A 17,314-nucleotide genomic window follows, 5' to 3' on the forward strand; every position below is an offset into this window, starting at 1 on the left:
CAGAGAAGTCTGTAGGAAGAAAGGCCAAACTGCCCAGGCACTGAGGACAGAGACGTTAAGTACATGACCAAATGGCCTTGGGTATGGGAGGCTCTCTTCTTAGCATTCGATGCCACGGGGCATTTCCCACCTCAGTTGGACACCACCCTGGGTGCCCTGGAGAAGACAGCCAGATGTAGGAGTTCAAGGGATCTGTTCCAGCAGGTTGAGGTTTTGATTGTCTTTGCAAATACAAAGTTTACACTGACTCAGCCCTCTCACTGCAAACCTCTGGGAAGACCAAAATGGGAAATCATTAAGATTTTAGGCAAACTTTCAGCTTCCTTCTGTTACAGCTAGTAGATAACATGCCAAGAATTTGAATATAGCAACCGTCCCAGGAGGAAATAAAGGCTGTGGGTGAAGACAGTTACTGTAAAGTGGGCTGCTAGGAGGAGATAGAATGACATCTTCTTAGAAAGGCACAGCAGGGCACGGGTATAGCTCACTGGTGGAGTGTGTGCTTAACATTCACAAGGTCCTGGACTCAATTCCCTGTACCTCTATTAAAAAAAAAAAACGGTAGGTGGCATAATAATAACAGCTCAGACTTGAGCCTGTCCTACCTGGGTTCAAATCCCTGTGATGCCATTTAGTACTTACTTCTTAGGGAGTTAAAGAGTTAATAAACAAAGAGTGCATGACGTGTGAACTGCTCTGCAGCAGTGTCTCAAGGGAAAACTGTGTGAATTTGTCATAGACACCACCACCACCCTGCACTTTGAGCTTTAAGCTAAGTCTCTTATTTGCTTCTCACAATAACCCTGGAAAGTAGGCTAGCTAGGAATTTAGTGCCTCCATTTTACACATAAGGAAACTAACAGCCCGAGAATATTCTCTACTGGAAAATGGAATGATTAATAGCCCATCAGGAGTGGCTAAATGCATTTTCAAACCAAGCCATTTTCTACATTTGATTGCAACTGGTAGATAACAACTTTTTTAAAAACTGCATGAATTGTTAACTTTTGCTTCATTCTACCAACTTCTACAAATTCCTCCCTCAGCCCCGAGTCCACCCAAAGCATTCGCATGTATGTTTGCTGCCTCTGAGCTTTAGTCCAGTACATTTCTTTTTTCTTCATTGAAGTATAGTTGATTTACAACGTTTCAGGTGTACAGCAAAGTGATTCAGATATATATATATATATATACTTTTTCAGATTCTTTTCCATTATCAGTTATTACAAGATATTGAGTATAGCTCCCTGTGCTATACAGGGGGTCTTTGTTGTTTATCTATTTTATATATAGTAGTTTATTCATCCCAAACTAATTTATCCCTCTCCCTCTTTCCCCTTTGGTAACCATAAGTTTGTTTTCTACATCTGTGAGTCTGTTTTTGCTTTGTAAATAAGTTTATTTGTATCATTTTTTTTTAGATTCCACAAATAAGTAATATCATCTGGTATTTGCTTTTCTCTGTCTGACTTGCTTCACTTAGTGTGATCATGTCTAGGTCCATCCATGTTGCTGCAAAATCCAGTACTTTTCTTGACGATCATGTTTCCATGCTCAGTTAGGCACACACACACACACCTGCCAGTTTATTTATGAGTTATGAAGTTATTATGTATTTATTTACCTTATAATAATTATCACAAGAAGCTTTATTTCTCCAAACTAGAAACAATCCAAAGGTCTATCACAGGAGAATGGATAAAGAAATCATGGTTTATTCATACAACGGGATACTTTCCAGCAGCAAATAAAAATTAACTACAGACATGGAACTCCATAAATTCATCTCAAAAATGTTATGTTGAGTGAAAAAAAAGCCAGAGACAGGAGGGTATATGCCTTATAATTCTATTTATATGAAGTTTTAGAAATGACAAAACAAATCTAATCGTAACAGAACGCAGAGTGTTGCTTGCAGGGTCACAGGGAAGAGAACATAAGGATTGGCTGGAAATGGGTCACGAGGGGACTTTATGAACTGTCTCAAATGTTCTATCTCCTGATAAGAAGGTGGGTTCATGGGCGTATACGTTAAACACATTGAACTGTACACTTAAGGTCTGTGCATTTTACTGCACGTAAATCATAACTCAATAAAAGCTGTCAGCTGTAGGCAATTATACAGTTACATAATAATTGTTTATTGAGAGGGAGCTTTTCTAGAAATGTAGCTATGACTAGACGTGCCAACTATTTAGATTTCCATACTCATGTGGACTACTGACTAACAATCATTTGACAAGATCAGAATAATATGATAGGAAACAAAAGATGTCTTTGTTCTTGGACACTACGACTTTAAGATAAGCAGTAACTTGAATCAAATTGTCCAGATTACTAACCCATTTAGTAACACAATGTTTTTAAATGTAGTTTTTTTATTCAGAAAGAAAATCCAGCTATTTAACTCACTCTGATATTGTCTTTATTTTCAATACACAGATATCTTATTTGCTTACCGACTCAGTTTCTTAAAGATATTCAAACTTAGAAGCTGTGGTGCCAGCTGCTGCCAGTTTCCTCCTAGCAGGAGAGAAGAGGTGCTTTCTGAGGGAAAAGGAAAAGTGGAGGGGAAGGGAGAAGTGGGCAAAGGCTAGAGGCCAGAAGGGGTGGGCAACTGGAGGACCAGGACCTGAGGCTGGAATCTTCCTCCAAGCAGTTTGGGAAAATCTGATGTCAGAGTTTCGCGGGTGGTGGTGCCTGCCTGTCCCTCCCACCTCCGGCCTCCATTCCACCCGTGCCAGGAGGCCAGGTGCCTTCTGGATTGATCTGAGGAATGTTGACAGGAGAAAATGGAAACTTCCTTTGGGCCCTTTGTGTCTTGGACCCCACAGCTTTCTTGCAGGAAACCATGAAAAGTAAAGAGGCTTTGGGGCCAGAAGTCCCAGTTTCAGTCCTGACCTGTAACTTGCCATCTTTACCTCTTATTGCCTGTAAACCCTACTTCACTGTGCTCTTGGAAGGATTAAAGGACCGGGTTCCTGTAAAAGTATCTGCTTAGAGCAGCTGAAGTTTCCACTGTTGGTTTGCCCAAGATCAGGATGAACAAATTGCTGGGAAAAAAGGAAGGGTTCTCTTCCTTCTCACTGTCCCCTCCTGGCTGGGTCCACTGCCTTGTCCCCCACACTCTGTTCATTCCTGTCCTCCCATCTCCCACCCCTGGAGCTGACCCTAAAGCACCCCCAGAGAACCCCTTGGGTCCCAGGGAACACAGTGTGAAAACCACACAATACTCTCCCAGAGAAATTTATTTCAGACGTTAGTACCAGCCTTTTAAAAAGAGTTCGTGTTAACAACAACAACGAGCTGGGACTACCATGAAATCAGGAATTCTGGGGGAGGGGCTCAGGTGCTGAGATTTTTTTCAAAAGCTCCCCAGGTGACTAAACCAGGGCTGGGAAGCGCAGATTAAGGAGAATAATCACAGCATAAAGTGCTTTGGAAACACAGGTGAGTTAAACATGAATTATTCTTGGGAAGGGAGAGGATGTCAGAAAAAGCCACAGAGGGGAGGTGACATTTGAGCTCAACTTTAAATGCTAAGGGGTTGGTCTCTAGGGCTTCCCGATTTGAGGCCTGGTGAGCTGACTGACATCCCCTGGATGACTGTTAGAAATGCATACTCCCCAGTCCCCTCCCAAACCTACTGAATCAGAATCTGCATTTCAACAAGATCCCCGGGTTATTAATTGGCTCCTTAAAGTCTGAGACGCCTTGGGGCTCAACGGACCAGGTGAAGAGCTTTCATCGTCATAAACTTGGCCAGTTTAAACCTCTACACCTGAGGTTTGCTTTTTGATTTATCTTTTAAAATAAATCCCAAACCTAATGTTCTCAAAGGCTGACCCAGATGTCATTTCATAATGACATGTGCAGATCTGAAGGTGAGGACTGAGTGTTTTAGTCAATTTGCTAATGGCGGGTGTTTTTATACACAGTGTGCACATGCTCCGATTGGTCTGGAGGTTACACAGGCTGGGACACAGGGCTTTTCTGGCATAGCGTTTAGATCTCAGTGCAAATAGGCCAGCGTGCTAGCCCTCAGACACATGTCGGGCACACCGTCTTCCTCGTGGGTACCATTCTAACTCATGTCACGTTTCTTCATGATTGGAGGGGGCTGGGGGCTGGGGGTTGAGGGTGAGGAGAAGGCGGTCCCCAATGGCTGCTTGTCCCACAGGCCAGCTCCCAGCCTCAAGGAGCCAAACCCATATCCTAGTTTAACTCCAAGTTCCACCGGGTGTAGGGATAACTCCATGCCAACAAGTTTCATACCAGACCAGCTTGGGCTTTCTTCTCAGCCTCCGTCCATCTAAGTAAGGGGAGAAATCACCCTTTCCCTGAAAATACTGTAAGAAATGAATTGTTCCATACAAAGCCCACCTACCTAGACGTGTTGAGCACAGCTATGGAAGGCAGCATGCTTCAGTGCGCCTGCAGTGAGGGAAATCCCTCCCACCTCGGTGGGGTTTACGTGAGAACTGAGTTAGGACCCGTGCATCCCACTCTCACCGTGATGCCAAGCACAGAGAACTCACTCGATATTCAGCCCTTTACACAACGCAGTTGCTTTAACGTCTGTCCTCGCATCTTCTGTGATGGCTGAGGCAGTGGCCACGCTCTCCTGTGTCCACCCCGTGTGTGCAGACGGAGGATGGCGCATGGGTCCTCATGACTGCTGCTTCCCAGGAACCTGGTAACCAAGTTATGAACACTGTTCTTGGACCACTCCCCCAGATTCCAACAGAAGAGTTTGGGGAACCAACCATTGAGACCACAACCCTCAGCCAGGCCAGGTGTGCCATAGTGTTATTTTTAAATCCTCCAAGAAAACAAGAGTCTAAAATAGTCTTTCCACAGTAAACAGCAGTAGTTCTCCGTAGATTTTCCTTCTGCCTACGTAAACCCCTTGTGCTTGAGAGAATGATCCCTGTTCTTTGCAAGGAAAGCCGTCTACCTGAGTGATCGATCCCACCGAACCTCCCGCCTCCAGTTCACCACGTCGGTTCACAGCCTTCGCCCTTCTCAGTTTGGGGGCCTGTAATTTGCCCCCAGCCCTACCCTCCTCCACGTGAGAGTCTCCCTTCTTCCTGTATCTATGACATAGTCTTCTGGTTCTCCTTCTATTCCCCTCCTCAGCCCTTCTCTTCCCACCTAAATAAATACTCCCAAGCTCTGGCTGCAGACCTTTTCTCCTTCAGGCGTTTTGTCCACTTTGATAGCTCTACTGAGCACTTTTGGGAGGGTAGTCCCAAAACTTTACCTTCCTCCAGCCTTGGACCAGCGTTTATAACTTTTTACTCGCCATCTCTATGTGCTAACCAAACTCAAACTCCTCCCCTTCCGCGTGGAATAGCTCCTCCCCTGGCCTCCCGGCCTCTGTTCCTGTCAGCGCACAGGCTGCAGCTCTCACACGTCACCGAGCTTAACACGGATTTTCTCCATTATTACAATCATTGTTGTCCTGCCTCGTTTGTTCCCTGAAACTAAGCAGCTTTCCATTTTTTGAATTCATGGTCTCCCTTCTACAGAGGTTGACAGAAATGTTGAACCAAATCAAAGTGGTTTTGAAGAGATCTGACTTTCTACATTTACACACAGCCCAGAGCTCTGATCATCTTTGACATACACGGGCCCAGACCAGACCAGTCCAGTTTCTTCCCCAGATTTACTCTAAGTGGAATGAACCTAGGACCCTTGACACCAAGGTCACAGAACCAGGATGAGAGCCCAAGACTTCAGTGCATTTGGTAGGTGCCTGCTCACTGTTCCCTGAACACGCTCAAGCTTTCCTGCTGATGTGTTACCATCCCCTCCCCTCCTTTCTGCTAGTTGAAGTTATATCTAAACAGTGATCAAAAGTTACCATAAACAGAATTTACTCCTCAAATTCTGTGATCTCTCCCTCTTATGAACCATGACTACTCCAGTGTGAGTTTCTTAATGAATGAAAGGTGTTTCCCATTCATTTCTTTAGCTGTCACCACCCCATCGCCAACCCAGGCACAAGGCCTGAAGACAAGTGTACAATAGATGTTGCCTCCTTGGTGTTAAAGAAGTATGTCTGATCATCAGGTTTTGTATAACACCTATTTCTTTTATTCTAATATGTGCATTTTTCACAATTTAATATTGGTGAAGTCAGGATTCATCTTATCATCATTGGTGTGCTATAATTTAATTAGCAGCATTTTTTTTCTTAGATATGAGTACATAAGATATGGGTGCATCTTACATTTGATGGTGTCTTAGATTCAGTGAAATAAAGTATCATTCAAGCATCTCTGATAACAATTATGTTTACTCCTCTGTCCTCCTCTCTTAGTTGATTGTTCCATGTCTGCATTGCTCATAAGTTCCTGTTTTCTGCTCCTACTGCGTCACCTCCTTACCTCATTTAATTTTCTATTTGTCTCAAGTAGAGTCAGATTATTACACTGCCGTAAGGCTGTGCTAAATCCTGGCGTCATTGCTTCATGGCCCCACATGATAAAATGCTGTTTACAATTCTGAATGTTTGCTATAGAGTGAACTCAAGTTCACTATACAAGCTAGTTAAATACATCTTTTTTTTTTAGTATAAGTACACCATAATTTATGAGTCTCAATTTATGAAGACAATGCAGTTCAGAAGCAGAGTAGTGTTGGAATTAAATAAGACAACCAAAGCAATGTGATGTATTTAACAACACTGTAATTATCATTTTTTGAGCATCACTGTGGCCTAAGAGAGTCTCCAGAGAGTTAAGGTTTCTAAACATGTCCAGATGCCTTGTGCCATCCCATTTCTTTGCTTACTTACTTTCATTCTTCATTTATTTATGAAGCTGGGAGATCCGCTGGTCTTGGGCCAGGCAACCCCATGGAAGGGAAGCTGTCCTCATTAGCACTGGCATGGAGGGAAGGGGACCTGCCGTGACCCCCCAATGTGGCAGAAATAGCTAGACTCTCACTTCCTGTTCCCGTAGCCCAGGACCCAGCCAAAACCGATGGCTTGTCCCTCGAACTCTATACTCTGCAATCCCGAAAGTCCCTGCCTCTTTCATGTCTTTGCTCAGGCCAGTCCTTTCATCCAGATCAGCAGTGTCTAATAGGACTCTCTGTGGTTGTGGAAATGTTCTATAGATCCACACTATCCACACTTGAGCTGTGTGTGGCCAGTGCAATGTGGCAAGAATGGAGTTTTAAATTTAATTTACTTTAACTAACCTAAATTTAAGTAGATACATGACCAGTGGCTACCATATTGGACAGCACAAATCTAGCATGTACTTTTCTACACGTGCACCCAACATGAACATTTCTCCTCCAAGTCCGCAACCTTCAAGGGGCAGCTCAGAGGCTCCAGGGGATCCAGTCTTCCACTGAAAGTCATTCTTTCCTTCTTCAGAATTCCCTTTACACTTTGAACCATTTTTATTGGACTTAACACCTTTCAATGTATAGATAATTGTATATCATATCCTCTACCAGTCTTTTCTCTGAGAGTTGTATAAGAATAAGACTATCTCCTTTTCTTAATTTGCACACCCCCATACCTAGTGCAGGGATGTTTTAAAATGTTTGTTGCATGAATCTATAACAGCAACACAGTAATTAACATTAACAATGAGAAATTGACAAGGGTTGCTGGGCAGTAAAGGGTTAACTGTGCCAAAAGAAAGGTTTGGGCCTTCCTTGGCCACCAGCTCCTGGGAGGTAACTTCTAAACTCTTGGAATGCCCTATCTGATAGGAGGGTCTTTGTTTACCTGAGGGCTACAGCCATGCCAGATGGCCTAGGCTAACGATTTATGATGATGGGGGCCTTGGGCTATGAGTTATCAGCTCAGCCTCTGGAGGAGCTGGAGACTAAGGTCAGACATACTAGCAGTCAGCTGTGTCTAGATGACCAACCCCCAGTAAAAACTCTGTACACCTTGATGTGTTTGGGTGATGTTTCCCTGGTTGGCAATACTCAGTGCATTGTCACACATCACTGCTGAGAAAAAGAAGCACTGGCACAGGGTGGGTACTCAATATTTAATGAATGGTTGAATGGATGGATGAATGATGTCCTCTAATATTGCAAAATCATGGGAGTTGCCAGACTCAGGTCAGATCAGATCAGACCCAGGCCGAATCATTTCCTGTCTGGGATCCGAGATTTTTTTCTTTCCTAGGTAGGCACTTAGTCCAGGTGTAGGGTTTACAGGTATTTTAATTCCTATTTTGAACCTAACTTCCTGTCTCCCATCCAGAATGTCCCTAAGCTTGCCGTTCATTTTCCCCTTCCCTTTACAACTGAATCTTAGGCTTCATATGGGTCTCAGAACGTTCATCTGGGAGGTATTTGAGTCTTTTTTTTTTAATTGGAGAGAGGCTCTCGTAAAGCTATTCACACCCAGGAACAGAAGAAGACAGTCCCAGAGAGGCATGAAATGGGACACAACACAGCATGAATGATCATCAAGCCCATAAGGTCTGGGGAAGGGCAGCTGGGGGGCTCCTGGGCTCCTCCAGGAGCGAGGATGCTGCTCCACTTGGTCCCGGAGCTGCTGCTCTGTCTGTGAGGGAACACAGTCAACAGGTCCTTGTGTGGGCGGCTGGCGAGACCTCATCAATGTCTAGGCCCTTTCCCAGGCACATCCTCAGAACCCTTAGGCAAACACTGACCAATAAATTAAGTTGAAAAATATGTAAGTGGCCGGGAATATCAACCGGGAGTATTTGTCAATGGCGTGGGTGTTCTGGAAGATGCGACGACCCATCTGGCCCTTCAGAAGCCCCTTCTTCCTGGAGGAGTTGGATTCATTGCTCAGGGCCAGGTGGACCACGATTTTGTCTTGCCTTTCTTCTTCTGTGAGAGTGTGGCTTCGTGGGTACCCTGCCAGGCTGTTGGCCTCAGACTCACTGTAGCTTCCATCCAGCATCATGGTTCTTGAGGGAAGCATTCCACACATGCAAGGGAACTGCAGGTGGCAAACACAAGCGGGCATGTCAGGTAGGTTCAGTCCTGTGAGTGGGCAGAGGAGGCAGCCTGGGCTGAGAGTAAAGCCCGTGGCTACTCAGAACCAGCCAAAGGCAGGACTAAAAGCATCTCCAGAGATCACTTTGTCCAACGAGTCTTCACCCTGGCTGCATAGTAAAAATCACTTGGGGAGTTCTTTAAATGGCCATACCAGGTGATTAATTTATTAATTAATCTAAGGCTCAGGTGATTCTACTACACAGCCAGGGTCCAGAACCACTGATTTAGTTCAAATGTCCTCAAATGCAGAGGCAAAGACTAAGACCAAGACAGAGAGTATACAATCATCCTGAGAGCACACAGCTAGTGTCAGAGTCAGGACTTTAAACCCATGCATTCTGGAATCTAAAAAAGAGACAAATGAACTTATTTACAAAACAGAATCAGACTCACAGTCATAGAAAACAAACTTATGGTTACCGGCAGGGAAGGGGGTGGGAAGGAATAAATTGGGAGTTTAAGATTTGCAGATATTAATATACAAAAAATAGATAAACAACAAGTTCATGCTGTATAGCACAGGGAACTATATTCTATATCTTGCAGTAACTTAAGGTGAAAAAGAATATGAAAATGAATATATGTATGTTCATGTATGACTGAAGCATTGTGCTGTACACCAGAAACTGACCATACTTCAATAAAAATACATTAAAAATAAATAAATAAAAATAAATAAATAAACCCACACAGTCTGGGTCCAGTCACAGGCCCCCACTCTGTGTGTATGAATCCAAAGTTGATTAGGGAGCAGCATGTCCTTACTCTAAAGAGTTACATTTAAGGATAAAGGGCATGGTGCCTGTCATGTATTTTTAAATGGTTCAACTGTGCCATCAAAAATATGTTTCTATGAGAAAAAGCTCACACAAAAATGGCAAAATGGTAACAATGTTGGATGGAGGGGCAAGGTATATGAATATGCATTATTCTATTTTTTTCAACTGTTTCTGCAAGTCTGAAAATGTTTAAAAGAAATTATAAATTGGAGGGAAGGAAATGGTTTTGCTTAACTCCTCCTCACAATTTGAGTCAGCAAAGCTGGCGCCGGTTTACAGTTGGTTCATGAGCCCATATTTGTTGGATGAAGGCTTTGCTATATTTTTAACGACTCTATACAGGAAAGTCCAATGGATGATAAATCCAAAGTATTTAAAGATAATCCAAAGGCATTTGATCAACTTAGCAGATTAGTGAAAACTTAAACAAGAATTCACAGGTTTGTGTTTGGTTGGTGTTGGCCAAAAGCGTGACGCCTGCCTGATCCAGCCAGCTGAACTTGGGTTTATTCTTCTCAACCTTTTGGCTTTAATATGTTCCTAACCTGGCTCTCAGCCCCGCAGTGCTTCTGTTTTTCCATCTGGGAAAGTGAAATAATGATATTTCACACCCTGTCTCTTTCACACCCTACTGTCATGGGTCTTGAAATACGCAGATGGATACCAGGAAACTTTAGAATGCAAAAACAGATGAATGATTTTACGTCAAATCAGAATTAATTGAAGTATTTTTACGTATGAAGGAATCTTCTGTGGCTCGGGGAGCTATTGTTTTTTAAATCAGGCATGATTGTTTCATTATTATTTCTATGTCTTGTCCCATCAGCCACAATAATTAAGTAGCACATTAATACATTCCTAGAATAATTAACTCATGGATTTTAAGGATAAAAGGTCAGTAAGAGGCCATCTATTCAAGTCTTTGCACCTAGATATAATCACACCCCAACTTTGATAAAATGGGAGAGATTGTTATATTATTCGGGACTTTTTTTTTTTAAGACACTGGTCTCTACTTCTTTTCCTTGCTCTAAACTGAAATTTTTTCTGCTAAAATGAAAACAAATTTTTCTCTTAAGATTTTGAGTTAGAATCAGGAAATGCCAAAAATTATGAAAAATCTCTAATTTTCACATCAACTTGTTTCTAAGAAAAGTTGAGTGGCTCCTGGCACACTGGACAGGTCTGGATAGACAGCCAGAGAATTCGAGCACATACAGGGGAAGCAGACCCTGTTCTCCCAAACTCCCCCTGCCGGCTTCAACCCAAAGCAGTGCGGGCACCGCATCTGGGCCAGGATAAACGAGCAGGCTGTTCGGCAGAGCAGAAGTCCAACTTCAGTGAGCATCAGTATCGCCTGGGAGCTGGCCAGCAATGCCAGTGCCAGGGTACCATCTCCAGAGATTCTGAATTGGTAGGTCTGGGGTGCAGCCCCAGAATCTTCATCTTTAGTAGGCTGAGAAGGTGAAGCCAGGCCAGGAACCTCTGGTCTCCCACTTTAGGAACCTCAGCTCCACTGGGGGCTACAAAAATGGTCCTGAATAGTGGTTTCTCTGTGGGGCAATGAGAGAGAGATTTTGTGTCTTCCCAGTAGTCCACCCTCCAGCCACCACACCTTCTCAGTCTTAAATCGTCTGGTAACAGGTTAATGAACTGCCCAAGTACAAGTTATGCACGGTCAATGGTTCACGGGCCTGTATTTGCCAGATGAAGGTGTTGCTATTTTTTGAACAGCTCTACATAGGAGAGTCTAACAGATTATAAATCAAAAAGGTTTAACTATAATCTAACAGCATTTGCTGATGATCAACGTATAGATTATTGAAAATTTGAATGAATACTCAAATGCTGAAACAAACAAGTTTTGAAGATAATTTAAAATACAAATTCTTAAACAATCTAGCATACTTGAAGATAATGTGGAAATATTTAACAGGTACAATGTGGGCATTAAAAGACAATTTTGGGGAGTTGGTAGCTCAAGTGGTAGAGTGCATGCTTAGCATGCACGAGGTCCTGGGTTCAATCTCCAGTACCTCCATTAAAATAAATAAAGAGAAAACCTAATTACCCTCCTCAAAAAATTTAAAAGACTATTTTTGAAAAGGCAACATATCCTCTATTCCTAAAATTTAAAGCTCCCTTGTGCTAAGCAGCTCTCAGCACCTAGCCACATGCATAAATATGGGGTTTTCACGTGCCCTGATCTCTGCCCTTGTTAGAGCACTCATTTTGATTAGTGCAATGATTAGCAAGGATTTGGTAAAAAGTTGGCATTTTATTTCTTAACTATATTAAAACGAGTCTGCATAGGAATAGAATAGACTTTCCCTCTCCACCCAGGCACACTGGCCTGAATTCCCCATTTGCTTTCTACGCCACAGTACAGTTCAGTACAGAGCAGTATGGTATAGATGGCATACTATTTCCAGTGAGTCAAGGCTAAAGTTGTGCATGCCTGAATTTTCACTGATAAATACAGGAGCTTTTTATTCTAGAACTTTCCCCTCATTGGCTCATAAGACATGGAGGCAACTTCCCTAGACATGTTCAGTAATAAGTGATATTTCATGTGTGCCTAGAACCACACAGTTTCAAAACAGCTTTCATATACATTATCTCATCTGATGCTTACAATAACCCTGGGAGGGAGGGGGCGGGGGCCAGAGTCAGGGTTCAGTTATACTTTTTTTTTTAACAGATGACGAAACATCAGTGGCAGAGTTGGGCCTAAGAACCCAAGTCATCCTGCTGTTTGTCCCGAGACTTACTACTTTCTGGGATCCTTTGTGGTAGAAGCTGGAACCTACTCTAAAATCAGTCTCCTCCTTTTGCACAAATACCTCTTTTTCCTCCATGCAGCCCCCTCCCCGACTCTCATCCAACCAGCAGCACTGGCTCCGACAAGGATGTGAATGAAGCTTCTCTCACCTTCTCCTGCAGCTTCCGCTCCTTCCGCTCCTGCACGGTGGTCAGGTAGTTGACGGCTGCGTACTCCAGCACCGAGAGGAACACGAACACGAAGCTGACCCAGAGGTAGATGTCCACCGCCTTGATGTAGGAGACGCGGGGCATGGAGGCGTTCACGCCGGTGATGATGGTGGACATGGTCAACACCGTGGTGATCCCTGCAACGTCCAGCTCTCGTTCAGCCACTGACAAGGATACACAGCTGCCCCACGTTTCACCAGGTCATCATTTTACATTCTCTCCCTTAAATCTAACAAGAAGTCCCCAAGGCACTTTGCCACTTCGTAGAGGTGTGAGGATCTGGCGAGCGCGCCACCTGTCTCCTTTCACTCCAAGCCCGTTGGGGGCCTTGGTGTCTGTGATGTGGCTGCCCAGATCAGGGGTGCTTCACAAAGGACCTGCTCAGACATGGAATATAAAACTGCAACTAAAGGACACCTCAAAAGGAACCTGCTCACACCTCAAGGAAAGAACACATTCCCCCGCTTCATCTAAGTCAGGGAAGACTGGAAATTTCATGGCGTCTTTCATGCTGGTTCCTTATTCTCTGTGCCTTGCTGGTTAAATCCTCATATGTCTTGGGGCCCAACCTGATTTTGTCCAAACTGACAATGATGTGTTGCAAACACTCACTCTGGAATTTAGGGTCTGCGAAGGACTAGACCACAGCTCCAGGGAGTGCAGCCCTCTCCTTCTCAGAAATTATGAAATATGAACCCTGCTCTCAAACTCTCTGTCTAAATAAGGCCAACAAACAAAGTTTTTGTATTTACAGAGTAAGTTTGGGCACTTGTAGAATTGTCTTATTTATCAAAGCACTGAGCTCTGGTACTGCCAGTGGTGGGAGTAATGCCCCAAACAGACACTGTCTTTCTGAAATGGTTCCAGCAAAGCTGATGTAGTTGGAGCTCCCTGTGGCTTTCACAGTGAGTCTGGGAAACAGATGACAGTGTGTGAATGGAAAGCAAGAGGCGGGAGGGAACTTCGCTCCTTCTGATTCTGACAGCCCTGAGTTGAGAACCCTGAATAATGATATCACTATTTCTTTTCAACTGAAAAGCTGAAAAACCACCCTGCCACACCTTATCCAATGCTTTTACCCAGTGAGACTCTGGCGGGCACGGCTCTGCGGTCAATCCAGAAGGACACCCAGGACAGCATGACCATCAGGGTGGCAGGGAAGTAGGTTTGGAGCAAGAAGAAGAAGATGTGGCGACGTAACGTGAAGTTAATGTACAGACGGTTGTACCAGCCTGGGGGGCACAGGAAGGGGAGAGAACACACATCATAGCCACTCAGCTCCTTCATAAAACACACTTTATTCAGGGAATCATAAATGCCTCAGGCATGTCCCTGGAACCTTACCATTCCTCTGTTAAGTGGAAGTGAGAAAAACCATGGAAGAGAGTGATGCCGTGATAACCCACGCTACATGGATGCGCCCATCTCAAGACTCATCGGCCCCTGTCCTATACATAATGGGAGTCCCTTGAGAAGGCCGTTTAAGACTCTCATTACTCAGACTGTGACACCGGGCCCAGAAGCATCGCCATGACTTGGTTGCTTGTTAGAAATGCAGACTCTCGGGCCCCACCCCAGATCTCCTGAATCAGAACTTCCTTCTAACACTCCTCCCCACATGGTTCACATACAGATTAAAGCTTGAGATGCATGGATTTAACAGCTCCCTTTGGAGTTCTTTACGGGGGAGAGTGTGTGTGAAGTTAAAATACCAAGCTAAGCACAACACTGCATTTAGGAGCAGAGGGAACCATCACAGGTTTATGATCAGCGCTTTAGCTGCACCTTGGTGTTCTTTGTAAGGAAAAAGTATGCACGGGGGAGTTGAAAGGAAAGGGACAATGATGGAAAGAGAAGGAAAAGGCAGGATAAGCTTCCACGACGAAGGCTGAAAGTAAAAGGTGGACTTGGCAACAGGAACTGGAACACTTGGCATGCAGGACAGTGACAGTGCAAAAGTCGTAACTGTTCCAGAAAGTGATTGCAGAGGAGCTGCACACTGAATGTGTGTCCTCCCCAAATTCACATGTCAAAACCTCAGAATAACATGTAAGTTCTGCCCCCACTTTTGTAAAATTACATAATTAAAGCAAAATATCTGCAAGGCGTTTGCTGAATTGTTCGGAATGACTCCCTTTGGCCATGGGATTTCAGTGCTCAGCAACTTTTTAAAATCTCTGCTTTTAAGTGCTGTCTATGTTTTGTTAGACTAGGCATTATCATAAGGATAACAAGTTATTTGGACTGAAAGAGGGAAAGCTTAAGGCCGAAGAATTCTAATGTGTTTTCTTCCGCATTTGAATCAGACTGTGGCAAAAGTTAGGTACCGGTGCTGCTGTAGAAGGCCAGTCTGGACGTGGTGTGAAATTTCTGAATCAGAAACTGAGACAGGGAGATCTTCTCATCTGTTTTCAGGGATTCGTCCCCATTCTTCCAATACAGCATCAGATCTTCATCTGTGTATGCATCTTTGGGGAGAGGAAAATAAGTTAATTTGACTCCTTTTCTTCTGAAGCAGGGTGGAGCCACAGGGCAATCCTACACCAGCCTAGGAGAAAACAAGCCTTCACACTGGCAGGCTGTGCCTGGTCTCATGGTTACTAAAATGGCACAAAGTGGAAATAAGGCAAAGATTTGCCAAAAGGAGTACGGATACTTACAGCTTTCCAGCTCCAGAGAACAGGTCTGGGAGTCCAGGGGAAAGTGGCTGAAGTCCATGTTGCACATGGCAGTGACCGTAATCCTAGAACCCACAAAACATGTCAGCTGGTGCAGTGAGTTATTGGCTCACGTGCCTGCCTGGAGTAAGGAGAACGCAGATACAACCAAGAGCGGCCGCCTCCTCACATCTGCTTCAGAAGTTTGGTAACGCAGGTATCTATCTAAGTTGTGGAACCTTAACTTTTAGAGTTTTGTCTTCTGTAGATGAAGCTGTTTGCTCAGCCCAGATCCCAGCCACCGGGGCTGTCAGCTGTGAATGGCCCACACCTGCCCCCTTCCCTGGTCATGCCCTCAGCCAGCGAGCCGCCTTCCCCAGAGATGCCTGGAGGTTATGCCCCACCTCCCCAGCCCCTGCTCAAAGCAGTTAACATCTCATTCTGGCAGACTGCACAAACAGGCCTAGGGGCTGTGGAGTAAGACTGTGTCATCACGCACGTGAGCTCGGAAGCCAGTCTGCACTGGCACTCAAGAAGCAGTAGTTATTGTTACTGTCTTGATGTTTATTACCAGTAAGCTAGGGTCATAGTCTCTCAGGGGTGGAGGGTACAAAGAAGGTCATTGTCTCTCTCAATTTATTCGGGCTCAATTAGTCTCCCAACCCAAGCTTAAGATCCTCGATGACAGGGAAGTCATGACCACTACGGTGGCCGTTTCATCTTTAGAGAAATCTAATTATCATCAGAAGGTTCAGAACTTCCCAGGTAGCCCACAGACCCAACTCCAGTGACAGAGTCTTCAGGGCCAAAGGAACAGATCATGCATAGACTTTTTTTTTTTAATAGAGGGGTTTTTTTGTTGTGGTTTTTAAAACAAGACTTGACTAGCTAATTCATTCAGCAAATACTGTTTTCTCACCTCCTGAGAAAATCACAGTTCAGCTCTGACGATCCAGTGGTACATCATTAAACCCATGCCCGGCATAGTCCACACACATGAGAATGGCACCGGACACAGGGACAGTGGCCCCATGGACAGTTACCTCATGCTGTACAGCACCTGCCCATCCGGGAACACCCTCAGCATGATGTTGTCTGTGGTGGTGTCGTGGATGAATGACCTTTTGGAGTGAACAAAGAAGACGTCGGGGACCCAGATCTTCTTCACCAGCCGGCCGTCGAAGGTCATGCTCTTGTTGCTGGTGCTGGGGAAAGCCAGCCGCTCATCCTTCCAGTAATGCCGCAGGTACAAGGTCATGGTGAAGTCCTGGGAGAGCCAGGGTGAGACCGGACAGAATCAGCATACAGAGCTCCCTTCCTTACAGTAGACCCTCCATCCCCCACTGTGACGGACACTGCAGGCTCAGCCTCCAGAGTCAGAGGTGACAGTTTCGCAGCCCTGCAGGACCACGGGCGAGGCACTGATGCTATTGCCCCAGGAAAGAGAATGGCTCGTGAGGGTAGGGTATAGGTCAGCGGTAGAGTGCATGCTTAGCATACACAAGGTCCTGGGTTCAATCCCCAGTACCTCCTCTAAAAATAAACATACATAATGACCTTCACCCACCAAAAAAAGAAAGAAAGAAAGAAGGAAAGAAAGAAAGAGAATGGCTCGTTTTCATGCCTCGTGAGGTTGGAGCCCGGGCTATTGCACAGCCCATCCTTCAGGCTCTGCACATTGAAACACAGCTGTGATGCCCACTGCCTGGCCAGGGGGTCAGCAGGGTAGGATTTCCCCAAAGCCCTTCTTTCTCTCATTTAGACCTTTGCACACATTTGGCTAACCATTCAATTCAACTTAGCAGATGCTTCTAGAAACCCAGACAATCAAGTGTCCCATGTAGGAGGGTTTCTACCATCAGACTCGTAAGATCTTTG

The 17,314-nt window shown here is 44.7% G+C and overlaps 1 protein-coding gene across 1 annotated transcript in view; it reads right to left on the minus strand.

Annotated features, from left to right (window-relative positions):
* Positions 1 to 8,560: 8,560 nt before the first annotated feature.
* Positions 8,561 to 17,314, minus strand: part of GABRR2 (gamma-aminobutyric acid type A receptor subunit rho2) — a 28,285-nt gene continuing 19,531 nt past the window's right edge. The window contains exons 4-9 of the mRNA XM_072966287.1: positions 16,480 to 16,703; positions 15,440 to 15,522; positions 15,107 to 15,247; positions 13,859 to 14,011; positions 12,720 to 12,916; positions 8,561 to 8,950 (exon numbers count right to left, since the gene is read on the minus strand). Coding sequence (XP_072822388.1) covers positions 8,639 to 8,950; positions 12,720 to 12,916; positions 13,859 to 14,011; positions 15,107 to 15,247; positions 15,440 to 15,522; positions 16,480 to 16,703 — 1,110 coding nt within the window. The 3' untranslated portion in view covers positions 8,561 to 8,638. The remainder of the gene's footprint in view (positions 8,951 to 12,719; positions 12,917 to 13,858; positions 14,012 to 15,106; positions 15,248 to 15,439; positions 15,523 to 16,479; positions 16,704 to 17,314) is intronic.

Source organism: Vicugna pacos, chromosome 8 (assembly GCF_048564905.1).
Source record: "Vicugna pacos chromosome 8, VicPac4, whole genome shotgun sequence".
NCBI lineage: Eukaryota > Metazoa > Chordata > Mammalia > Artiodactyla > Camelidae > Vicugna > Vicugna pacos.